General features: G+C 60.0%; 2 protein-coding genes across 4 annotated transcripts; both read right to left on the bottom strand.

The window, feature by feature from the left end:
- Positions 1 to 1,261: 1,261 nt before the first annotated feature.
- On the bottom strand, positions 1,262 to 11,392 carry APLP1 (amyloid beta precursor like protein 1). The gene is made up of 17 exons (XM_084257218.1): positions 11,235 to 11,392; positions 10,189 to 10,332; positions 9,363 to 9,495; positions 9,041 to 9,153; positions 8,684 to 8,817; positions 8,393 to 8,574; positions 7,827 to 7,957; positions 7,122 to 7,196; positions 6,179 to 6,337; positions 5,975 to 6,103; positions 4,544 to 4,643; positions 2,720 to 2,827; positions 2,433 to 2,459; positions 2,172 to 2,242; positions 1,891 to 1,953; positions 1,646 to 1,789; positions 1,262 to 1,531 (listed from the first exon to the last, which is right to left on the bottom strand). The coding sequence occupies exons 1-17, from the start codon at positions 11,379 to 11,381 to the stop codon at positions 1,433 to 1,435; spliced, it is 1,959 nt and encodes a 652-aa protein (XP_084113344.1). The 5' UTR covers positions 11,382 to 11,392; the 3' UTR covers positions 1,262 to 1,432.
- A 1,856-nt stretch (positions 11,393 to 13,248) lies between these two features.
- KIRREL2 (kirre like nephrin family adhesion molecule 2) lies at positions 13,249 to 20,747 on the bottom strand (the record flags this gene model as incomplete). 3 transcript variants are annotated; one of them, XM_084256741.1, is made up of 15 exons in its annotated part: positions 13,249 to 13,584; positions 15,369 to 15,434; positions 15,787 to 15,884; positions 16,184 to 16,288; positions 16,742 to 16,961; positions 17,108 to 17,208; positions 17,471 to 17,603; positions 17,680 to 17,807; positions 18,112 to 18,260; positions 18,379 to 18,484; positions 18,726 to 18,876; positions 19,283 to 19,443; positions 19,604 to 19,753; positions 20,333 to 20,479; positions 20,696 to 20,747. In XM_084256741.1, 15 exons carry the CDS (start codon positions 20,745 to 20,747, stop codon positions 13,249 to 13,251), a joined length of 2,103 nt encoding a protein of 700 aa, XP_084112867.1. The 3 variants fall into 3 exon arrangements, with proteins under 3 accessions (XP_084112867.1, XP_084112868.1, XP_084112869.1); XM_084256742.1 differs by lacking the exon at positions 16,184 to 16,288; XM_084256743.1 differs by lacking the exon at positions 20,333 to 20,479.
- Between the last annotated feature and the right edge of the window lie 3,897 nt (positions 20,748 to 24,644).

Genomic DNA, 24,644 nt, shown 5'->3' with positions numbered 1-24,644 from the left:
GCAGACATCCACGACCCTTTATGGGACGCGTGGCTGGGAAGTCCATGCTTCAGGGAGAATCCGATGGCCTCCCCCAGAAGGGAAGATTTGGGAAAGGGAAGAGCGGTTCAAGACTCCCACTCCCTCATCAGGCACTCAGGTTGGGTGTGGATGCTGTGTGCGATTGTGTGTGGGAGCAAGTGCTCAACAGTAGGCTGGGGCGGCCTCCCGGTGGCGCAGCAGTTGAGCGCTGGGCTGCGAAGCTGCCCGCAGCCTCTGCAGTGCCGGTTTGATCCCCGGCTGCAGGCGAGGGTCCCACATGGCGCGCAGACCTCTCCTGCCGTCCACTGCTCCCCTCAGCAGTGTACTTCGGTCCTTCTGCCTGCTCTGCTCCCCGCTCTGGCTCTGGGGAATTCTCTCACCCTCCCGCGCTTCTGACTGTACCCAGTGCTTGTATAAATAAATAAATAAATAAAGTAAGTAAGTAAGTAAGTAAGTAAGTAAGTAAGTAAGTAAGTAAGTAAGTAAGTAAGTAAGTAAGTAAGTATAGTAGGCTGGGGAAGTGTGCCAGCATCCTTGGGCTTCACCCTGGAGCCCAGCGGAGCGAGGATCCGAAGGCGCGGCCAGTTCAGCACCCTGGAAAGCTCCCGGGCGCGTGGGCGAGCGGCTCTCCCGGCTCCCGCGCGCCCAGCCCGGCCCTCCGCATGGCCCCGCCCAGATTTAAAAGTCCGTTCCCGGGTCTCCCCGGTGGCGCAGCGGTTGAGCGCTGGGTTGCGAAGCTGCTCGCAGCCTCTGCAGCGCCGGTTCGATCCCCGGCTCCTCCCCGGCCACCGGAGGAGGGTCCCACATGGCGCGCAGACCTCTCCTGCCGCCCGCTGCTCCCCTCAGCAGTGTCCTTCGGTCCTTCTGTCTGCTCTGCTCCCCGCTCTGGCTCTGGTGGATTCTCTCACCCTCCCGCACTTCTGACTTTGCCCAGTGCTTGTATAAATAAATAAATAAATCTTTAAAAACAAAAATACTTAAAAAAAAAAAAAAGAGTCCGTCCCGCCATTTAAAGGGGCGAAAGCGCCAGGGCTGGACTGGACAGCAGCTTCTAGAGCTGGCGATTCCCAACACCCCTCCCCTGCAGAGACGCGGGACGGCAGGTGAGGAAGAGGATTTTATTGGGATGTTAATGGGGACACGTGGGAGGGTGAATTCCAGGGAACAACAGACACAGGAACCAAACAGGCGGTCACCTTAAGAACAATAAATTAACTGACAAAATAAATTAAAATGAGGCGGTCCCAAGCAGGGAGGCAGGTCGGAAATACCTGGGGATTTCTTAGGGGTGGACTTTGGAATTGGAAAGGGGAAATAAGAATTTCCAGCCCCTTTACAAAGGGTGTGAAATGAACTTTTTCAAGACCCCCTCGTGTTTCTGGCGCTCAGCCACAGGGTGCCCGGAGCTGGCTCAGGGTCGTTCCTCTAGGAAGCGGTAGGTGGGGTTCTCGTAGCCGTGACGCTGCAGTTCACGGAGCTGCTGCTCCTCCAGGGTGAGCATGGGGTCCACCTGCAAGGGGCGCAGGGGCGCCAGCGTGAGGCAGCGGGTCACTGCTGCAGCTCTCACAGCCCACCCTGCCCAGGCCCTGGAATTCCTCCCCGAGCTGCGCCTCCGTGCTCTCACCTCCACCACCCCGTGGCTGATGGCCCCATAGGGCTTCTTCCTGCGCAGGAGCAGCATGGAGAGGACAACCAGGGAGCCCCCACCCGCTCCCATGATCAGCAGCCCTGACACAGCCTCTCGGGACACCCCTGTCCCCGCTGGTGCCTGCAGGAAGAGAAGGTGGGGCGAGGGTCATCTCTGGTGTGTTCTGGGAGTCACAGCCTGGCTACACCCTCTAGGTAGAGCCAGAATATTCTTCCTCTTACCAGCTCATCTCTCTGGATCTCCGATGAGTGGAAAGGAAAACCCCTTGGAGCAGACACATTCACCTGGGGGAGCAGAAGGTGTCAGGGCTCCAGAAGCCTGTGCTCCACCCTCTTCCACTTGGGACAGAAGAGGGCACCCCCAGCCCTCTTCCCTAAAGCCTGAAGCCCATACCCTGGGTCCCCTCTTGTCAGACCAAGGAATCCAAACCCCTAGCACCCTCCTCCTTCAGACCTGGGTGTTCAGGCCCCTGTCCCGTCCCCCCTCAGGAACTCACACTCACCTTTCGCTCATGCTGCTCCAGGGGGGACATCTTCTCTTTCCCAGGGGATGCAGCGTCTTGTTCTGTGGACCCTGCCCCCCCCCAAGTCCTATCTCATTCCTGAGAGTCTAGAGTGGTGTCACCCCTGCCTGAGGAGGGGGTCAGAGGGGCACCAGACTCCATCCCAGGAACTTTGGGTTCCCAATGTCTGGACCATTTCCATTCTGGGTTCAGGGACTCAGTGGGACTCCGTGGCTGGGGCCTGCTCTGTGTTGTACTCACCTTTGGGAGGAGCCACGGGGGAGTCTGCTGGCAGGCAGAGGAGGCAAGGCAGGTGGAAGGGTGGAGAGAGCAGGGCATTGCTGAAGTCAGGGTGGAGGAACACCCTCCCGGGGGCCAAGGAGGAGGACCAAGGAGCCTACAGAGGCCTCCCCAACCCGACATTCCTTTCCATCCTCGCCTACTCCCTGCGCTGGCTGCGACACCCCTAGGCTTTAGGGGATTAGAATTGAGATGGGGGGGGGGCTATCCACCAAAGTCTGAGGTTATCTATAGCTGAGGTAACTCACCGTCTTTGGAATCTGGAGACTGCAGGGCACCCTTGTCTTCACTGCTGCCCGCTGGGGCGGGGGCTTCCAAGTCACTGAGACCCAGGTGTTCAGAGTGGAGAAGCTCCTCTGAGGGGGACACGCACAAGGTGGTTGAGGGTGTGACTGGGTGAGTGGCTGGCACTCTAACAAGAGAGCGATGGGAGTGCCATGAGTATGACCCGGGGGCAGGGAGCACAGGATGGAGGCACTGTTGGTAGGGAGGATGGAGGCTGAAGTTTCAAGAAAATACCCCGGGGGTTGGGCCCTCCCTGGTGGCTCAAGGAGTTAAGACGCAGCAGCACTATGAAGCTATCCATTGCCACTGCAACACGAGCTCAATCCCTGCCCAGGAGGTGACCCACATGGCGCAGCAGACCTCTCCTGGCTTGCCCACTGCTCCCCTCAGCAGTGTGTTTCAGTCAGTCTGCCTCTTCTGCTCCCCACTCTGTCTCTGGTGGATACTCTCACCACCCCCCATACCTCTGGCCTACATCCTAGCTCTTGTGTGCATAAATAAATAAATCTTTAAAAAAAGAAAAGAAAATGGCTTGGGGGCACTACAGAAATGGCAGCTCTCCTGCCCACCTTTGACGGCACAGGTGCCTCTTTTTTTTGTTGTTAATAAACCTGTCCTTGGGCCTCCCCGGTGGCGCAGCGGTTGAGCGCTGGGTTGCGAAGCCTCTGCGGCCTCTGCGGTGCCGGTTCGATCCCCGGCTGCTCCCCGGCCACCGGAGGAGGGTCCCACATGGCGCGCAGACCTCTCCTGCCGCCCGCTGCTCCCCTCAGCAGTGTACTTCGGTCCTTCTGCCTGCTCTGCTCCCCGCTCTGGCTCTGGTGAATTTTCTCACCCTCCCGCGCTTCTGACTGTACCCAGTGCATGTATAAACAAACAAACAAACAAATAAATAAATAAAAATTCATGCCTCTAAAAAAAATAAAATAAAATAAAAAATAAAAAAATAAACCTGTCCTTTTAAAATGTAAAAAAAAGAAAAAGAGGGCCTCCCTGGTGGCGCAGGCAGTTGAGCACAGTGTTGTGAAGCTGCCCTCAGCCTCTGCAGTGCCGATTCGATCCCCGCTGGCCTCGCAGTAACCCACATGGCGAGCAGACCTCTCCTGTCGCACCTGCTGCTCCCCTCAGCAGTGTATTTCGTCAGTCTGCCTGTTCTGTTCCCCGCTCTGTCTCTGGTGAGTCCTCACCCTCCTGCACATCTGACCTGTACCCCAGCTCTTGTATAAATAAAATAAATCTAAAAAAAAAAGAAAAGAAAAGAAAAAGAAAACAGCCTGGAAAGCAGGTGAGTTAGGTTAGGAATGTGCCATCCAGCAGGACGTCACAGCGGGCCCAGGCTGAGGTAGGTCATGCTGTCTGAGTCCATGCTCTGGTGTAGGCCCCTCCCTTGGAATCTGGGCTGGTGGCTTGCTTTAGCTAACACAACGTGTGGGCTCAAATTTTAAGAAAACCTGGCAGCTTCCATTTTTGGGTTTTGGGGGCCTGTACCAGTATGTGGGAAATCGAGCTACCTACTGAGAGGCCAGGTGGGGAGGCTCTGGGCAAAGAGGCCCTGCGCTGACATGGCCTGTCTGTGCCAGAGCCCAGCTCCGCGCTGACCTCCAGCTGCACGCTTGTCTCTTGGCACAACCCAGCCAAACCCAGACCAGATGGTGGAATTATGAGCAAAGGACAGATTTAAGCCAGTGAGTTCTGGGGTGGTTTCACAGGAAAACTGAAATGATGGGGGAGTGAAAGGCTGAGAGTCAGGATCTGCTTTGAGAGCTCTGGAGTGGGGCTGGGGCACTCACGGATCTGGGGCCGCAGCTCCTGCGCCAGGTGGGGGTTCTGGTCAAGCAGGCCCAGGCTCTGGTTCATTCTTTCCTCGATGACTTGCAGGTGGGTTTGCACCTGTGGGGGAGTAAGAGGGTGAACTGGGCGATGCAAGCTTGAGATGTGGAAATGGAGGCCGGAGGAAGGTGGAAGGACAGCAGGGGTTGAGGAAAAGTAGCCCATGCAGTGGACAGCAAGTGGCACACACGGGTCAGGAAGGGCTGTGGAGGGAGGCAATGGCGGGAGGAGGCGGAACCCAAAGGAAAGGGAAAGGTGTGCAGAAGGAAGAGCTTGGGCAAGAAAGTGGGGCACAGACTGGTGGCGCAGACAGTTGAGCGCAGCGCTGTGAAGCTGTCTGCAGCCTCTGCAGCGCGGGTTCGATCCCGGCTGGCCGGCGAGAATCCCACATGGCACAGCAGACCTCTCCTGTCTCGCCCGCTGCTCCCCTAAGCAGTGTGTTTCGTCAGTCTGCCTGTTCTGCTCCCCGCTCTCTCTCTGGTGAATCCTCTCACCCCCTGCACTGCTGGCCTGTACCCCAGTTCTTGTATAAATAAATAATCTTTAAAAAAAAAGTGGGACACAGGGGACAAGGTAAACTCTGGACATGAAGAATAAAAGATAGGAAGTGGAGGTGGGGACAGTGGTATCTGCAGAGAATGAAGTGAGGTTTGAAGGGACCCCAGAGGAGGAGACAGACTGGTGGGGCAGACAGGGATGATGAGTTCAGGGGCAGGATCCAGAGCACAGCACTGAAGACTCGCAGTTGAAATACAGGACAAGAGGATCCAAGAAATGGAAATTAGCATCCGAGGGCATGGAACAGGGGTCCTGGGAAACCGAGAAGGGGTGGGGAGAAAGGAGAGTTGAGGGATGGATGGCAACAGGGTTCAAGGCTTTGGGGAGTGATTCTGGAAAAGGAAGCAGGAATCCAAAGGACAGGAAGGGGGTGAAAGGACAGGAAACAGGAGTCCAGGATAGGAAGGGGGACAAAGGTGTGTGAGGGGCAATGATCCAGAGTCAAGAAGTAGGAATCCAGGGCTCCCTGGTGGCGCAAGGTGTTCCGCATAGCACTGTGAAGTTATCAGCCGCGAGTTCGATCCCTGGCCAGGGAGCTACTACCCCCATGGTGCAGCAGACCTCCCCTGTCTCGCCCGCTGCTCCCCTCAGCAGTGTATTTCAGTCAGTCTGCCTGTTCTGCTCCCCACTCTGTCTCTGGTGAATCCTCTCACCCCCTGCATCTCTGGCCTGTACCTCAGCTCTTGTATGCATAAATAATCTTTAAAAAAAAAAGAAAGTAAGTAATTCCAAGAGATGAAAAGAGGGTCTGAGGGATGAGAGAGGTCTGAGAGCCAGCTTCCCAGAGACTGGGCTCTGAGGGAGAGTATTTAGGAGCTGGAGCACGTGGGTACCTGGAAGCGCATCTGCTGGGCTTTCTCGGGGTCCACCGCAGCCACATGCTGGTAGTGCCTCAGCGTGTGCCGCTGCTCCTTCTGCTCAGCACGCAGGTACCGCCGCAGGGCCAGCAGGACGCGCTCCGCCTGGGGAGGGATGAAGGTTGCCCAGGCCCGCCCCGCCCTTCCACCCTCTGCCCTCTGCCCCCGCAGCTCCCACACCTGGGGTGGGTCTCCCTGCAGTGCCGCCAGGAAACCTTCCAGGGCCGCCCGCCGCTGGTCGTTGATCAAGGCGATGACCCGCGTGGCGTGGGTCTCCACCAGGCGCTGCCGCTCACCAGACACCTGCTCCTCCAGCGTCTGCAGAATGGACTGGAAGTGCTGGAGAGGGCACGGGCAGGAGGTGGGAAAGGTGAAGGTGGTGAAAGTTCAGGTCAAGGGTGTCGGGAAAGGCAGGCCCACAGGGCCAAATGGTGGGTCTAGGCCTGGCAGTCACTGCAGGTGGAACCGGACCACAGGAGGCTGACCGAAAGGGGTGGGGCCTGGGCCAGTGGAGGCAGCGGGCTGGGCCTACTGGTGCCCATCTGGGGGTGTAAACTGTATGAGGTGGGAACACCCTGAGGAGAGAACTGGCTTGTGTTAAGGTGGAAAAGACCCGTAGGAAGAGCAGGACGCAGGCCTAGCCAGGGCTAGCCAGACTTACAGAGACTGAGATGGTAGGAGGCAGAGTGAACAATGGGGACGGGGGGGGGGGGTTCCTGGGGGGTGTCTGCAGGGGGTGGGGCTGCATCAAGGTGAGTTTGAGAGAGAGCGGAAAGTCATGAAGCTGCACCTACTGAGGACTGAATAAAAGTGAGAACAGAGGTACAAGGCCAGTCAGAGGCCGCTGAGCGCCAAAGAGGGGCTGGAAAGGACAGGGTTTATCTGCAGGGGAGCCAGAGGGCTATGTAGAGAGGATTCCAGAGCCAGCCCCTGGAGGTGAGGGGCAAGTTAAGACAGGGCAAATCTTGACCAATCTGAGCAGGAGCTTGGGCCGGTCACAGTAGACCAGGGGCAGAGCCAAGTGTGGTGGTGGGGGGGGCCTGGAGACAGCTTGTAAGTAGGAAGGGGTGGGACTAAGGAGGCTGAGAGCAGGAGCAGCCCCACAGAGGATTGTCCTACCTACCTCGTTCAGGGCCTGCCTGTCAGCTTTGGGCAGGTTCTTGGATTGGTTGTCCGCCATGGCCCATTCACGCATCACCTGCGGGTACGGGGAGTTTTAGGGTCCTTGAACCCACCCTTTTCACCTGGTGAGTCTCCTGATCCCTCTTTTTTTTTTTTTTAAAGATTTATTTATTTATTTATATAAGCACTGGGTACAGTCAGAAGCGCAGGAGGGTGAGAGAATTCGCCAGAGCCAGAGCGGGGAACAGAACAGGCAGACTGACGAAATACACTGCTGAGGGGAGCAGCAGGAGAGGTCTGCGCGCCATGCGGGAACCCTCCTCTGGTGGTCGGGGAGCAGCCGGGGATCGAACCGGCGCCGCGGAGGCTTCGGGCAGCTTCGCAACCCAGCGCTCAACCGCTGCGCCACTGGGGAGGCCCCTCTCCTGATCCCTCTTTAAGACTCTGGAAGCTCCGATTCCTTAAGCTCTGGGGGAAGACTCCGAAGGAATTTAAAATGAAAGTATATATTGACCAGAGTTTCCAAAGAGTCTGGTAGCATCTCAGTGGGATTCTAGGGGGGCTGTGATCCCTGTTTATCTGAGTGATCCCTATTCATCAGGCTGGAGGTGGATGGATGCCTGGGGCGCCCCAGTGCATCCCTGAGGAATTTCCTGTTATTTAGGAAGCTCCATGTTGGGGGGATCTTGGGACCCTGTGTCATCACCTCATTAATCTGGCGCATTCTACGCTCCTCCAGATCCATCTTGGCCCGAAGGAACCCCTCGTGCTCGCTGATTTCTCCAGGCATGCCAAAGTACACGTCCACACCGTCTGTGGGCCTCGGGGTAGGAGTCACTGCAAGACCAGAAGGCAGAGTCCGCCTGCAGCCCGCCTCCAGGTCCTCCTCCTACCTGGAGGATTTCAGTCCCCGAAGTGCACCGGATGCCACGTGTATCCTTTCAGCAACCGCTGCTGCCTGGCATCTCGGAACAGGGGGAGGGACCGGACTGGGTCTGTTTTTACAAAGCTTAGGAATCCATTGCACCCTCTAAGCTTTCCCAAAATAATCCTTAATGGCTTCTCTGCTTCCAGGTAACCCCAACCATCCTACCACTCGCCTTCTTCACAGGCCAACCCCTCCACTTCTGCTTTAGCCAAAGCTACTCCCACTCTTTCTGTTCCCCGCCCCCTGTCTGTCCACTCCCCCCTATGTCCTTCCTAAAAATGCCCCTAGAGAAAGGCATGTTCCCTCTAGGGTGGAGGGGCCTAGGGGTTCAGAGACCACCTCACCTTTACTGACCGCTGCAGGGGTCTGGGAGGCCGAGGGTGGGACTCTTTCCTGCTCATCTTCCTCCCCGACTCGTGGGGGTTCCACAAAGTAGTCATCCACTGGCTGCAGGAAGGATTCTTCTTCCTCATCTTCAGCCTCCTCTACCCTGCGCCCCGGGGGCCAGGACCGGGTGGAGGGGTCCCTGCAGGAGCAGGACAAGGTCCAAGGCAGTAAGAAAAGCGCAGGCCTCCAGGCTTGCGTCTCCTACCCAGGGGCCTTGGGGTGGGCACAGAGGATTCCCTCCCACTTACCCGTCCGCTGTCCCTGCTGGGTCAGGGGTCGCTGGAGGTGGGCAGCACACATACTCCACGCCTCGGAACCGATCCGCACCACAGGGCAAGAGCATGCCTGAGCCGTGCAGGATGAGGCCCTGGGAGCTGCAGGCCTGCAGGAAGAGGGGTCCGGGTGCCAGGGTTGTGGGATAGGGGAGGCTCGAAAGGGCTCCTGGAAGCCGGGGTGGTGAGGGTTGATGGGGCTGAGAGTTTGGATTTGGGGTTCTGCCCATGGGAAGAGCAGGTTGGAGAACCCTAACTTGGGTTCTGCAGGAGGGTGTTAAGGGACTGAATTCCACATTCTGGAATCGGGGATGAATGCACCAGCGTCCTGACCTCCTGTGCCTCCTGATGCCTCCGGGTTGAACTCTCGCACTGGTCCATGCGCTCCTGGTGTAGGAACCGGCAGCCTTCAGGTACCAGCAGGGCCTCGCTCACAAATTCACCCGCTGGGGAACAGGAAGGGGCGCCAGAGTGAGACCATCCCACAGCCACCAGCCTGGCCCTCCTCAGAACGCAGATGGTTTATCCTGGGAGGCGTGTCTGTTTCACCCTGTCCCCAAGCATCCAGTTCACTGATGTGGGCGTGAGTCTGGGGCCCAGAGCCTTGCCTCCTGGAGACCCACACCCTGCTCCCCTCACCCAGCCTGTGACTCACGCAGGCAGCGGAAAGGCACGACCTGGTGGTGGGGGTGGGCACAGCGCCCGCTCCGGACATCCCCACACCAGTGCTCCATGGGGATGGCCTGCGTAGCCTGTTCCACGCGTGCAATCTGCAGCTCCGGGTACATCTGGGGGGACAGATTAAGGGCGATCAACCCACTGACCCGCCCGTGCCAACTGAGCTTCTGCACCTTTTTCAAAGCTCCTAAGCACTTCCCCAGGCACTGCTTCTCCAGATCTGGCCTCAGGCAGTTCAGTCCTGCTCGCCTATTGGCCAAGCCCCCTAACAGCTCTCCTAGCTAAGTCCCTCCATCTTTAGGCCTTTGTCCACATTCCTTTCGAAGGACCCCCTCATCTGCCCATAAATTCAGTCCCTCTCTTTAGACACCTTTGCTCCCTGCCCCCCTCAGGGTTGGCTCCCTCCTCCTTTAAGCCCCCCCCCCTTTCTTGATCTCTCAGTGTCTCTCTTTACATTACACCTGCCGAACTTCTCACACCGGCTCTTCACCTTTTCCCCAGTGTGGCTGGTTCCTGAGGCCTTGTCTTAGCCCCTCTCCTTTGCTCACACCCACCACGCCCCAGCTCTTTAAGGAGGCCTGCACACGCTGCTACAAGCTTCACCTGATGCCTTCTGCAGCTGGCCTTTGCACGCTCTCCCCCTTTCTAACCCAGTTGCTCCAAAACAAGCCCTGCCTTACGCTCACTTCGCTTCTTGGTGGCCACGGCCCCTCACCTCGCTGGGCCGTGCCTTTTGCACCAGCGACCGTGCCCAGCCTGCACCCACGTCGCCAGGGCCGCGGCCCCTCCCCAGGCGCGCCCACCTGTCTGCAGTACTCCAGCACGCGCTGCGGGTCCCGGAGACACAGCCGCGAGAGCTGCGGGTCGGGCTCCCAGCGGCCGGTGCGCAGATCCCGGTGGAGGGTTAGGTGCCCGCATAGTCCAGTCACTTGGGCCGAGCCCGGCGCCTGGAGGTGGAGGCGGAGGGATCGGCAAGGGCTCGGGGGGCGCTGGCCTGTGGGTCACCCCGTCCTTTGCGCCCTAGGACCCAGATGCTCAGGCCCCCCAGCACCAGCCCCCCTCAGCCAAGGACCGCGCGCCCGCCTGCGGAGACGCGCGGTTCTCGAGGAAACAGCTCCCACTGGGCGGGGGCGCCCCAGCTCTCCTGTTGCTATGGTGACCAGGGTCCCCCGGGATTCTCACGGCCCTGTTGCCGCGGAGACAGGCTCCGCCCCCACCCGGCGCAGCCGCACTGTAGCCCGAAGGGGTTAAACCCGAATCGCGGGGGAGGCGGCCAGAACCCGGGCGCTCTGGCCCCTCCTCCCTCGAGCCCTAGCCCAGGCGCCCCTTCTCGGGTGCAGAGACCACAGGCCTGGCTTCAGGGCCCTGCGGGCCTGGACATCAAATCCTTGGGGGCTGGGAGCTGCATCCGGAGGTCCGGGGGGCGGTGGCTGGAGGCCTGGACCCCCGAGCCCGGGAGGCGGCAGGGCCCCTCACAGCGGTGCAGAGGATGCCAGCGACCCGCGCCCTCCGGGACCTGGGTGCCCTGCAGCCTGGCGGGCCCCGCGTGCCAGCGAGAAGGGGCTGGGGCTGAGTCACCTAGATCAGGAGGGTCTGAGGGGGCCGGATCTCCGAGACCAGGGGCTCTTGAGAAGCCAGTTCCCACGCTGGGGGCGGGAGGGGGCTGGGCCCGCGGGGGGGGGGAGATGGGCCTGGACGCCTGGGGTCGTGAATGCCCGGTGCGGTTCGGGGCTCCCGGGGTCGGGCCCCCGGCTGGAGAGACCGCGCTTCCCGCCCGGGACGCGTCCGCTCGGGGCCTGGCGGCCGGTCCCGCCCCTTCCCCCACCCCCAGGGCCCGGCCGGGTCTCACCTCGGCCGCGCCGGGGCTCCCTCCGGCCAGGCTCCCGCCGGCGGGCCGCGCGCGCAGGAGCAGCAGCAGCAGCGGCAGCAGCGGTGACAGCGGCGGCGCGCCCCGGAGACGGCGCAGGCCGCCCGCGGCGGGGCTGGCGGGCCCCATGTCCCGGCGCTCGCGCCCTCGCGTCCCCTGCGCTCCCGCCCTGCCCGGCCCCGGCGGTGACAGGAGCTCCCAGCGCCGCCGCCGCCTCCCGCCGCCCCCGGGCTGCGCCGGCGCCGCCAGCCCCGCCCCGCCCGGCCCCGCCTTCCCGGCCAGGACAATAGCGCGGCGGCGCTGCGCAGAGTGGAGCTCGCGGGCGGGGGGCGCCTGCGCCAGCCCACGCCCCCTCCAGCCCGGGGCTCCCGCCCCGCGCGCGGCCTCGGCCTGGGCGGTGGGCCCGGCCCCGCGCGCGCGTGGAGTCCGCCCCCGGCCCGCCCCCCCGGCGCGGCTCCCACCCCTGCCAGGGAAGCCGGGATGGGCGACCCCCGCGCCCCAACAAATAACTCTCCCGAGGCCTTCGAATAGGGATCTCCCGAATTTCCACAGTCGAGAACACGGCAGCTGAGACTCAGACTCCAGAGTCGGCCCCCCACCTTCTCGCTTACAGACCAAGCCCCCGGCCCTTTCTCGAGACCCAGGAATCCGGGCCTGCTGCTCTGCTCCCCAGGGACCTCTGGTGTCTGGGCCTTTACTTCCTAGTTCAAGTATCCGTGAACCAAAGCCCCCAGACCCTTTTTTTTTTTTTAAGATTTATTTATTTATGCATACAAGACCTGGGGTACAGGCCAGAGATGGGGTGTGTGTGAGAAGGTTCGACAGAGACAGGGTGGGGAACAGAACAGGCAGACTGGCTGAAACACACTGCTGAGGGGAGCAGCGGGCGAGACAGGAGAGGTCTGCTGCGCCATGTGGGTAGCTCCCGGCCAGCCGGGGATGGAAATCGCGCTGCAGAGGCTGGGGATTGCTTCATAGCGCAGTGCTTAACCCCTTGCACCACCAGGGAGGCCCCCCCCCATCCTTTCTTAAAAGAGTCAGGTATCCAACACCTTATCCATCCAGGACCCAATAAGTACCTCAGGACAGGAGTCTGGACCCACATCTGTGCTCTAAGGACCAGGAAATCTCGCTTCCTCCCCACCCCCAGCCTCTCCCTCCCCTCTAGGGCTCCATGTTTTGTCACCTCAAATGACAGTGTAGATTCCTTTCTCCCCCTCCCCACCCGGGGTTGACCCCAGTAACCCTGCCATGCACCTGCATCTGTGCATATGTATTTGTGTGGATGTATAGCAGAGGGCCCTGGAGACCTAACGGGACCTGAAGGTGGCTCACAGTTTTGCTCCTGCGGCTACTCGGGGATCTAGGGTAGAGGAAGGCCGCTGAGGCAGGTCTGATGACTTCCTTCCGCGATAGAGGGTGACCTCAAGAGGACCTCGAAGGCACACTCACTTCTTTGCCATTTTTTTTATTAAACATAAATATTCTCATCCCCAGATTTCCCTCCTTCTGCCCCATCCTTACCCCGTGGGTCCAATTCCTCTAGGACCTTTCAGGAAGATAGAAGGAATCAAGATGGTGGCCATATGGGTTTCCCAGGGAATGAACAGCCTTTTGGCTCCACTTCCTCAGGGAGAACCAGCACACGCCCTGGTCAGGCCTCCCTGAATCTTCTCAGTGTAGGTGGTCATCCTGAAGCTCCTCCTTTCAGTGTCTGGAAACGACTTCCACCCGTCACTTCCCTGTCCCCATCCTTCTGTGGCAGGCTCATGCGCCATCTTGAACCTCTTTGACATGGGGAAATAGGTGGACATGGCGGCCATCTTACTGTCACGTGGTACATCCATCAATGACTCAGACAACTGTCATGATCTTTCTCTCCCTTCGGTGTTCAGTTTTGGAGGCGTGAGATCACCAACTTGGTGTGGTTCCTTGGAATTCAGGACAATCCAATACGGCAAGTTGAAGATTTCAGGACTCTTCCATCGGAGATTTGTCATACATGAGTCTGGAGGCGCTGGTGGATGGGTGTGGGGAAGGGAGCATATGGGAAGGGGGGCGTCCCAGGGGCCAGATCTGGGGTTCCAAAGGTCGTGGGTTTGACGTAACTGGTGAAAGCTCGAGGGTGGGGTGTGGTGAGGTAACCTGCCCGCGCTCGGTACAGTCTGCAGGGGGGGGCCATGCCCAGGTGCGGGCTGAAGTCATAGAAGGTAGGAGCCCCTGGAGGCCCCAGCGGGGAGGATGGTGGCAGGAAGAGGCCGCCTCCGGGGGCTTCACCAAGACTCAGGCTCACACTGACCCCTCGCACTTTATAGTAGCCATTGGTCGGGTCCTGAGGAGACAAAGGGGACTTGGTAGGTGAGGGTGAAGGGGCGCGAGGGGCGCTGGAGGAGAGACCCTGGCATAGAGCTAGACCCAGACAGGGAGAAAGACAGAAACAGAAGCAGGCAGAAGCCCAGAGACAGAGACAGACACACAGACTGCCAGAAAGACAAAGTGAGACAGAAAAAATAGTGCAAGAGACAAAGAAACAGAAGGAGGTGGGCAGAGAAAGACAGAGACAGAGATGGAGGGACACAGGTTCACCCCCTCTCTGAAAGTAGAGTATTAAAGTGAAGAAACAATTGTCATTGATTTGTCTGGAAAAAAATTTGAGATTTTCCCAGCCCGCAAAATAACCTCCCAAACGTTACCCAGTAACACATAAGACCTAAACTAACACCGACATGTAGTAGCAGCAGGCGTGATATAATAATTGCACAGTCTGGTTAAAGTAGTTCAAGGGAAGAAACTTTTGGGGGCACTCTTTCAACTTGGGGTGTGCACTGCCTCCAGAATAGCTACTGCAAGCAGATGCTGAATATGCCTTTTGTCCTAAAAGCAGAAATCCTCTTTGGATTTCTTTCTTTCTTTCTTTGAAGATTCATTTATTATACATACAAGAACTGGGGTACAGGCCAGATGTGGGGGGTGGTGAGAGGATTCACCAGAGACAGAGTGGGGAACAGAACAGGCAGATCCACTGAAATACAATGCTGAGGGGAGCAGAAGGGAGACAGGAGAGGTCTGCTGTGCCATGTGGGTAGCTCCCTGGCCGGGGATTGAACTCGTGCTGCAGTGGCTGTGGAGAGCATCATAGGTTGCATCTTAACCCCTTGCACCACCAGGGAGGCCCCTGGATTTCTTTCAGTTAACAAAAAAAGTACTAAAGTCAAGCTTTGTAAAGCCAAGTGGCCTATCTCAGACTTGCAAAAACCAGGGAAAGCTGGTCAGGCGAGCCGAAGGAATAGGAGAGATTGAGGCCAAGACACATTCATCTGCCCGGCAGCCCTGAGGCCTCGATTCTGTGTTCATCAGTGGGCTAGACCTGGCTTTGTCCTCCTGGAGATCTTGGGTCAGAGGGGAAATGACAAATCACCAGACACAGTCTGGAGGGGTCAGGGCTGGAGGGGGGTCTGGGCAGTGAAAAGGGAAACACAGACGTGACAGGACTCGACACAGAAGCACAGGAAGAACACTGAGGCCGTGACACGGGGCCAGCAGAGTGCTGACTGTGATAAGTGAAACAGAATGATCAGGGCTGAGAGGAGGGAAGCAGGGGCTTCCTGGAGCAAGCCAAGTCTGAGCTGAGATCAGGAGGAGGGAGTCAGGCAGGCCCCGGGAGGGGGGAGTGTTTCAGGTGATGGGAGTAACATGCGCCAGTGCAGAAAACAGAATGGAGGGCTCTGGGCTGGGTGCTGGGGTCAAGTCTGTCCTGAGATGGGACCAAAAGGAGGGACAGGTTTGGGGAGATGTGAGGCCAGTGTGGGCCCTGCTGGGTGGAAGGGACCTGGGAGAAGCGACCAGGGAGCAACATCCGGGAACCCTGAAACAGGATTGTGAAAAGAAAGCACAGGCAGGGGGACCCTGATTTGGGGCTCAAGGTGGAGGCTGAGGCTGGGGCAGATACGCAAGTACAGCCAGCAGGTGGGCGAACCGAGGCTGTGGAGATGGGGAGACTATTCAGGGGGCAGGAGAAAGGGGTATGTAGGGGTTACTTCCAGCTCTGGGCATAACAGTATGAAAGAAGTGCGGGTAGACGTGGGGAGAGCTAGAGGAAGAGGGAAGGACACTGACCTTGGTCTCCAGAGCCCCCTCCTCATCCAGAACCAGGTCACTATGGTCCGTGTGCACCATGGGGCCCTGGGGTGGAGCGATCAGTGAGAGGGAGTAGTCAGAGAACCTTCCTTCCCTAGGGCCAGACCCCTAGGACCTTCAACTGGGCAGCAGAGGGTCAGGCAGGAGGGCCAAGAGCACCTGGGAGCTGGGGTTCCAGCCTTGGGGCTAGGGACCATGGGGCATAGAGAATAATTGGGTCTAGAGAATAATTTCATCTTGGGCATATCGGAACTTGGGGGACATTGAACTTGGGGTCACTGTTGGGACTAGGGCCTTATTTGAGTTTGGGGGTCTGGTTGAGAAGGGAGCACATTTGTGACTGGGCTGCTACTTGAACCTGGAGATGGGGCTGTGGCTGGGGACCCCAGCGTCCTACCCGGTCCTCGCCGCTGCCGCTCTCCTCGGGGCACTGAGAACTGGAACCATCGCTGCTGCCTGGGATCCGCACCAGGTTCTTTTGCTTGGAGAAAGAGGCTGAAGCCAGGGACAGGTGGTTGGGGGGTGGGGGTAGGACAGAGGTAAAGATGGGGCAGTGTCACAGTTTGTGGAGATGGAAGAGCAGGAAGAGAGGACCAGACTGGACCACGGAGGGAGGCTGGGAACGCGAGGATGAAGGCCTGGTTGGGTAAGGAGCTAGGGCTCCCTGAGGAACTGGAGCTAGGGCTGAGGGTGACCTCAGGGCCTGAAGGGGAGCCAAGCCCTGTGTGGGGTGCAGAAGGGGAGACTGCAGCCAGGTCAGTGGGCAGGGTGCCTGTGCGGGACTCGGTACTGACCTCTGCCGTAGTGCCAGCAGCAGAGGGCCACCCCGGTGATGACCATAAGGAGAGTGACGGCCGCAGCAGCCACCCCAGCCACGATCCGTAGAGTTGGCAGCCAGTCTGTGGGGAGAAGGGGGGTGTCCCGAGGGGCCAAGGGAAACGGGAGAGGAACTGTGGACAGAAGTGCAGGACTGGGGGATCTCTGGGGTCACAGGCCACTAAGGTTGAGGATTCCCAAGGTTTGTAGTCCCCGGGTTGAAAGGCTCAGAAATTTGGGATTTCACAAGGTCAGACTGCCTGGATTTAGGGGATCAAAGACTTTCAGGTTTTGGTTTTATTTTTCACTTTGCAATCCCCCTATTTGAAGGTTCCCTCCTTTGGGGGCTCTAAGTGTGAGGACTCTCACGGCAGGATTCTATATTTGAGGGAATGAATTTGGGTCTCAGGAGTTAAGGAATGCAGTTCTGAGGTCCCCAAAGTTTGGGGGTCTGCATTTGGGGATCCTCAGTTTGGGGATTGCAGCTTTGGGATTTGGAGTTCTCAGATTTGGGGTCTTCTGGCCCAGGGTCCCACCTCTGCGGCCCAGGCTGACGTGGGCACCACGCTCTCCTAGGCGGTTCCGGGCAGTGCAGTTGAAGCCCTGGCTGAAGTCGGACTCCTGTGTTCCCGAAATGTGCAGCACAGACATCAGGCCTGGAACGTGTCCCCCGCTGCCCTCCGGGGCTGGGAATGTCTCCACCAGGAACCGGCCCCGCGACCCCGCCGCCAGGAAGCCCTCATCCCAAGACCAGACCTGAGACACGTGCCAAAGAAGTCATGGAGGAGACTGGGTAGGAAGGGGCGGGGTGGGTGGGTCGTCTGGGGGTAACAGGTGGTCATAGCAGTTTGGGGGACCCACTCATGGCGGCGTGGGTCATGTTAGTGGGGATGTTTCCTTACCACGGCTTCCGGGGTGGGGGAGGCGAAGATGAGACACTGGAGGCGGGCGGGACCCCTCAGGAAGGCGGGCGCAGAGTGGAGGGCAGTCACCACTGGGGGGGCTGGTTGGCACATGGTGGGCAGGTCAGACGACAAGCCGGGGTCTCTCCTAAGCCCATTTCAGCTGGGCAGGGCCAGGCCACCCGCTGTCCGCCAGCCCCAGCCAGCCAGGTCCCGCCACACCCCTCAGAGGTCCTCTGGCTGCCACCCCCAGGCCGCTCCGTCTACAAACGTCCCCCTGTCAAGGTCGAGGCCACAGGACCTCACCCGGCCCTCTGCCCACCCCCTGTGTCATGAACTGCCGCCTCAGGAGAACTTTCTCACCGTTCACTGTCAACCTAGCCTCCGCCAAGCCGCCCCCCAGGCCCGAGGGCCCCGGCTCAGCCCTGCACAAGTAGTCGCCCGCATCCTCCGGCCCCACCGACGGGAGTCGAAGTGTGGGCCCAGAGGCCAGCACCTGGGTTGAGAAAGGGGCGTCAGGGGCGGCCCTTGGGGGAAGCTCCGCCCACCCCGGGCCCCAGATCGCACCTCACCTGCCAGGACCCCCGGCGGGTCCAGGTGACCCGCGGGGACGGGTTCCCGCGCCAGGCGCAGCTGAAGGCGGCGTCCTCCCCCGCGTCCACAGACAAGGGCTGCGGCTTCGCCTGCAGAATCGGCCCGACTGGAGCAGAGAAAGGGGATGCGTCGCTCGGCGGGGAGGGATGCAACAGGTGGCCCCTGATCTGCCGCTCAGAAGCGCCACGCCCCAGAGCGCCCCAAGCACGGCCCCTCCCCGGGCCACCGCCCCTCGGCTCCCAAGGGGCTACACGCCCCGCCCTCGCCCCGCCCCTGCTCCCCCGGGCTCAGACCCAGCACAGAAAACCCAGCCTCTGGCCGACTCGGGGCCCACCCCCCTCCTTCGCAGCCACGCCCCACTCCGGCCTCCCGCCCCCGCCCCGCCGCCCCGCGGCCCCGCCCGGGCTCACACTGCACGTCCAGCGCGGTGCTGCGGTTGGCGCTCCCCACCGCGTTGCTGACCTCGCAGGACACCGGCTCGGTCAGGAACGAGGCGTCCGCCACGACCTCCAACATTGGCCCTCGGGCTCCGAGCACCGGGGCGCCCCCCTTTGCCCATCTGCGGAGGTAGGGGGGCTGCAGTGCTGACCCTCTCCCCCAGACTCCCTTACTCAGTCCCAAGCCCAGCCCTCCCCAAGCTGAGCTGGGGGCTGGGAAGAGATGACCTTGGTCCTCACCTGTAGCCGGTGACCGGAGGCTGCGCTGTGGCCTGGCACCGGAAGGTCACCTTCCCGCCCTCCTGCACCGTCTGCGGGTCTGCGGCCAGCGTCACCACGGGGGGGTCTGTGGAGGTGGGCCAGCGGTCAGCGCGCGCAAGGACCCGAAACCACTGATGACCTAGGGGGCCAGCTCCCTGCCCTCACCCCAGCATCCAGGGCCCCTGTCCTCTCTTCCCTTTGAGCCAGGAGTCCTGGCCTGTAGCTCCCAGCTCCTCCAGGGCCACAGCCCCCTTCTTTCTCATACCCCGGGGTTCCTCTCTCTCGGAGGACCTCGGGTCCAGGCCCCAACGCGCCTCTGCACTCACACTGCAGGCTCAGCGTGACCACTGTGTCCCTGCCCGCCGGCAGCGCCTGGCTCCGGGCCCGGCACACCAAGGTGGCTCCATCGTCGTGGCTGGAAGGGGTCAAGGATAGGACGCTTTCCACGGACCCAGTGGCCACTTCCCTCAGCAGGGTCTGGAGGTGATGAAGGATGATAGTGATGATGAGGATGATGATGGTTTCATCTACAGCTTATATAGTGCTTCCTACCCGGTAGGCACTCTTCTAGGTGTTTACAGACATTGCTTCATGTAATCCTCACAATTACCCTATGAGGTGCGTACTGCTACCCCTCCCCATTGTAATGGCACGGGATGGACAGATTAAGTCACTTAATCAAGCTCAATCAACTAGCGAGTGGCTGAGCCAGGATTCGAACCCAGGTAGCCCAACCCTAGAGTCCTTATCCCTAATCACATGGCGAGGGTCCCAATTCTCGAACCCCTGCCCTCCCGCGCCCTTCCTTCCTCTGGAAGACACCGAATGTCCTCAGGTGGACACTGCATGTCACTGAATGTCACTGAATGCGCGAGGACCTCACCTGGTGGAAGGTGGCCCCATCCAGCCGGACCCCATCTCGGAACCACAGCAGCTCGGGGGTGGGGTGAGCATTCCCACGGCTCCGACAGGTCAGATTTGCAGGCATCCCAGCAACCAGAGACACAGAGGGGCCACCCAGGACCTGGGGGGCTTCTGGGGGCACTGCGAGAGTGGATTCAGGGGTCAGAGCTGGATCCAGGGCCCAAAGACCCTGGTCTTCCCAGCTCTAACCAAGCATTCCTCTGGGTTCCTTGGACTCTGGTACTCCCAGCTGGCACCGGCTGCCCTCAGGGGCCCCCAGGGGCGAGGACTGGGCCCTCACCCAGCACGTGCAGCCGGGCTGGTCTGGAGCGGAGGCCTGCTTGCGTGGCCTGACATTCGTAGGATGCTTGGTCCTCTAGCTCCACGGGCCTGATGTGGAGGTCGTGCTGGCCACTGGCTGTGCTCCCTGCTATCCAGTACCGGGACCACCCTGCAGCAGGGAAGAGGCAGTCATACCGTGGCTCTGGGTTCCTGGCCCCAGGAACCCCATACATCCACCCCATACATCCACCCCATACTCCACCCCATACATCCCACACCAGAGAGATGCCACCAAAAGTGGATGTGGGCCAGAGACTTTAATTTACCCCAATCCACAGTCACTGCAAACTTGGAGTGCTAAAATTTAAAAAACAAAGCAAGAAAATAATCGCCATAAAAGTCAGAGTAGACGCTACTTCTGAGGAGGAGATGACTGATAGGGAAGGGAATAAAGGGGGTTTCTGAGGCCCTGGCAAGTAAACTGGGAAGACACCTAAGGGTGTCTCCTTTATAATTACATGGCAAACCTTCCATTTGTTTTATCTGCTTTTTTGATTTATGCAATATTTACAACACAAATTTAAATGTCCAGGCCAAAGAGGAAGCTAAAAAATCAGGACCCTCAAATATTTGCCTGAGCCCATCCATATGTCAAACTTGAACAGGTCAAAGTAGAAACTTCAGCTATAGTTCCAGCCCAGCACCCTCACCCTGCAGCCAGACTCCCCAGGAGGGAGAGCAGCCTCACCTGGCAGATCCCGCTCACCCCCAAGAGCCAGCCCATCCTTAGTCCACTGGACCAGCCCCCAGTATGCCCCCAGGGCACAGGGCAGCCGCGCCTCATCCCCCAGCAGTACCACCTGGTCCTCCGGTTGTTGCAGGAAGTGGGGTGACCCTAGGAAAATGGGGGGCAACAGACCCGAACTTAGCACATTCAGGAACCAGGGGTCCAGGCCCCAACCTCCTCTTGCCTCAGACCCAGATGCCCAGCCACACCCCACCCCCCGCAGAATTCTCCTTCCTTAGATCCAGGAGTCTGAACCCCCCAGCCCCATCCACCCTAGTAAAACCACCCCTCATATTCATCTGCTTCCCCCCAAAACCCAGGTACCTGCTTGCCCTCTGAGGCAGAAGAGGAGGACCAGAAGGGTGCAGACCAGCATCTTGAGCGCGTGTCCCCCAAGATCCAGCGGACTTGCGGTTGCACCGGCTTCCCTGCCAACTCCTTCCTTCAAGACAGGGCACCTCCCACCGCGTCGCCCCCCGACTTCCAGACCCCGCCGTCTCTGGGCTGCAGTTCCCCGAGTGTGCTCCGCCGCAGGCTCGGACGCTCTGAAACGCCGGGCAGTTCCGCGCGCTCGGGGCGCGAGAGACCCCAGGAGAGGCCGGTCGCGCTCACCCCGCCCCGGCGCGCCCCGGGGGCCCCGCCCCCTTCCATTGAGAAAGTCCCGCGGCCGCCGCGCCGCTGAATGGGGCCCCGCCGCGCCGGCTGCCCCCGAGGGCGCGCGCCGGGGCGCGCCGGGGGCCTGGGAGCCGGAACACCTGGGCCGACAGAGGGGGTCCCGGCTGCGCTGGACACCTGCACGCTCCGAGATTGGGGGGAGACGAGGGAGGAGCGGAGGCGGGAGGGGGCCGAGTGGAAGAAACTTGCTCAGCGCGCGCCCCGCGGGGACCGCGCCGAGTGGAAACGGAGCTATAAATGGGCGCCTCTGGGGCCGCGCTCGTTTCCGCGCCCTGGGGAGGCGGGGCGCGGGGCTCCCCGGGGGCTGTGGGTCAGGGAGAGGGCGCCCGGGTGCCGGGGAGGCAGCGGGACGCCGGGTAGGGGAAGGAGCTTCATCTCCAGACGCCTCGAAAGCGTTTCTCCAAACAGCCCTGCCTCCCCGGCGCGGGCTGCGCGCCCGAGATCCCGGCGCCCGGCCCGGCCCCGCCTTTCCCGGGCCCAGCCCGCGGGGCCGGCCCCTCGCCCCCTCGCCCCCTCGGCGGTTGCCCGGCGACGGCGGGGGGCGGCGCGCGGCCGGCGGGAGGGGCTGGGAACCGCGCAGCTGGGCCCGACGCCGGCTGCCGCCCAGCTGCGGCGTTCCCACGCTGCGGGCCCGGGGGGCGCCGCGCCGCTCGCGGGCAGGTGGGCGCGGGCCGGGGCCCTGGGTCTGACCCTCCTCAACCTGCAGGGTCGCGGGTTCCACATTCAGATTCTCCCTTGGTCCTGAGCGCAGGTTTTTTTTTAATCACTAGTGCAGGGGCTTGGAGTCCCGGAGTTTAAGATGGGGGTTCAGACCTTTTTTTAAAATATTTTTTAAAAAAAATATTTATACAACAGCACAACAGCTGGCCAGAGGCGCGGGAGGGTGAGAGGATTCACCAGAGACAGAGTGGGGAGCAAAAGAGGCAGATGGACCGAAAGCACTGCTGAGGGGAGCAGAGGGTGAGACAGGAGAGGTCTGCCGCGCCATGTGGGTAGCTCCCTGGAGCCGCTGGAAATCGAACCCGCGCTGCAGAGGCTGCGGACAGCTTCACAGCGCTGCGCTCAACCCGCTGTGCCACTGCGGAGGCTCTGGAGGTTCAGACCTGTGTTGATTGAGAAGTGAACGGCCTGAATACAGAGTTCCTGAGAAACTGGGCACATCATTCCCTTGCCTGCGGCACTGCGCAGTTGGGAGAGCATGACAGGGGGTCAGAAAATCTCATCTTGGTTCTTCCAGTCAGTGGGTTGAAACGACCTCTCACACCCCACACAAGCCCAGGAGGATTTGAAAATCACCAGACAGTGAAATCTGCCCTGGGTCCTGTGGGGGTGAGGGGGAAGGCTGAGAAGCCTGATCTCTGGGATCCTTGAGGAGAGAAGGCTGAAGCCTGGACCCCGGAGGCTTCAAGGGGTAGGTCCTGAGGGCTCAGATGTCTAGGTCCTGACTTCTGTTTTGGGGACCCCGGCCTTGGATTTTGAAACTGGGAGAGCTTGGGGCCAGGCCTCCTGTGTCTTGGGAAAGAAGTCAGGAAGTGAGGCTGTTTTTCCAGACACCTGCTCTGGTTCCCCATCTTAACTCTCTGGGGCCACAGGCATGGAAAGATGGAGAGCCTGGGGTCCCAGGAGCCTCCAAAAGGAAAACAGCTAAGGTGGAGGGGGAAGGCTTGTGCTAATTAAAGGTCCCAGAGATTGACAGCTCTACACCCTGGCCCAGAGGGACACCATCTGGTGAGGCCTCTGGCCCTTTCCCCAGGAGGAGTGGGGGCAGGTGGGGGCGTTGGGAGAGTGGGGTGTGGGGGTGGAGGGCAGGAGTCTGTAATGGGAGGGACAGAGAAAGACCAAAGGGAGCATCAGGATTGGAGCTGAGGGAGTGCAGCCCAGATGCTCCATCTTGTCGCTGGAGGAGGCCCGGATGGGGACCACGGTGGGGAGGGGGGTGAGAATGAGCAGTTCCAGTCCCTGCAGGAGATGAGCAGGCAGAAGCAGCTTACCCCCCAGCGAGTGTGTGTACACTGGGGACAGTGGGGGTGGCACCCAACCAGCATATGGTCATGGAATCCAAGGGTGTGACAGTCAGAGGGGCCCAGAGATGGGGAAACAAATAAGAGCAAGAGGCTCAGAGGAAGGTTGGCTGAAAACAAATGGAGTCCCTGGTGTATGTAAGAGACAGAATATGGTGGGGGGGGGGCGGGTAGAGGTGAGGAAAGAGACAGAAATAGAAAAACAGACACATGTAGGGGCAGAGAGAGGGAGAGAGAGAGATGATTGCAATGTAACTATCTACTGGAGAGAAAAGAGGTAGAGAGAAAGACTCAGACACAAGAACTGGGGTACAGGCCAGAAGTATGTGTGGGGGGTGGTTTGAGAGGATTCACCGGAGACAGAGTGGGGAGCAGAACAGGCAGACTGACTGAAGTACACCACTGAGGGGAGCAGCGGGCGCGACAGGAGAGGTCTGCTGCACCATGTGGGTAGCTCCCTGACCGGGATTCGAACTCGTGCTGCAGAGGCTGCGAACAGCCTCATAGGTCGCGTCTTAACCCCTTGCGCCACCAGGGAGGCCCCAAATAAATAAAACTTTAAAAAAAAAAAAAAAGATAGTGGAGATGGAGTGAGGGAGTGAGACAGACACGGGAAAGGAAAGACGGGCCAAGGCGGCAGAGGAGGCTCGGAGCTGGAGTTCACATGGTCCCTGCACGAGTTGTCCCCATGCCAGGCTCGTGCCAACGCACACACCAGCTGCGGATGGTGTTGGGCCCTGCCTTTCCCTGCCGTCTACTCTGCCCCGTGCACACTTACACCCTGGCCCCTCTTACATACTCACACGCTCTGCACACGCCCACAGGCCAAACGCACACTCACTTTCCCCGTTCTCACATGTGCTCACACACTCCCATGTGCTCACATGCGCACACATGCGTGCCAGCTCTCTCCCCTGCACTCCTCCAGCCTCTCACACTCTTGCACACTCCCTGCAGGGACCCCTGGCATCACGGAAACGGGTGATGTCTGGTCGGGGAAGGAAGGCTCTTGCCAAAATCATGTCCCAGGGCAGGAAGAATCAGGCTGAGCTGGGAAGGCTGGAGTCTGACCCAAGGCAAATCTTTGGGGTCACAGGGGCTGGGGAGGCACCAAGGAATGCGCCTGGTATGTGCTGACAGGGGGTTTTATGTTCCAGCTGGGCCGGGAGGAGCCTGCTGGGTGAGGTCTGGAGCTGCAGCCACAGGAGAACCTCCAGGGAGTGTGATGCTGAAGGGGACTGAGCGAAGGGCACAGGCCTGCCCTGCCACAGACCACACTAGCCTCATCGCTCTCCTGGGCTCCTGGGCCCCCAGACCTGGCACAACAGGGCCTCCTGAGGGGGCTGAGTGGTGAAAGAAGGAAAGCAGTGGGGTGGGTGTGACTGGAGAGAGGGAAGAGAAACAGAGGCTGTAAGGGAGAGACTCAGAGAGTGCCTGAGACCGGAGAGGTAAAGACTGATGAAGGGAGGGGTTGGGGCGCCCTAGACTAGGGAGATAGAGGTGGGGGTCAGGGCTGTGGAAAGGGAAAACAGGAAGAGCAGGAGACAGGTGGAAAGAGAGACAAAGAAAAGAGAGGC

This window comes from Talpa europaea (genome assembly GCF_964194135.1).
Source record: "Talpa europaea genome assembly, chromosome: 16".
NCBI classification, from domain to species: Eukaryota; Metazoa; Chordata; class Mammalia; order Eulipotyphla; family Talpidae; genus Talpa; species Talpa europaea.
Note: the sequence above shows the minus strand (reverse complement) of the source record. Positions and strands in the feature narration are given on the sequence as shown.

Coding starts and splice junctions, on each gene's coding strand:
- APLP1 (XM_084257218.1), bottom strand. CDS start 11,381: ATGGGGCCCGCCAGCCCCGCCGCGGGCGGCCTGCGCCGTCTCCGGGGC. Junction 9,154..9,362: donor CGTGCCTTTCCGCTGCCTGC/GTGAGTCACAGG, acceptor CCTGTTCCCCAG/CGGGTGAATTTGTGAGCGAG. Junction 2,243..2,432: donor CCCCGTGGCTCCTCCCAAAG/GTGAGTACAACA, acceptor GGGGGGGGGCAG/GGTCCACAGAACAAGACGCT.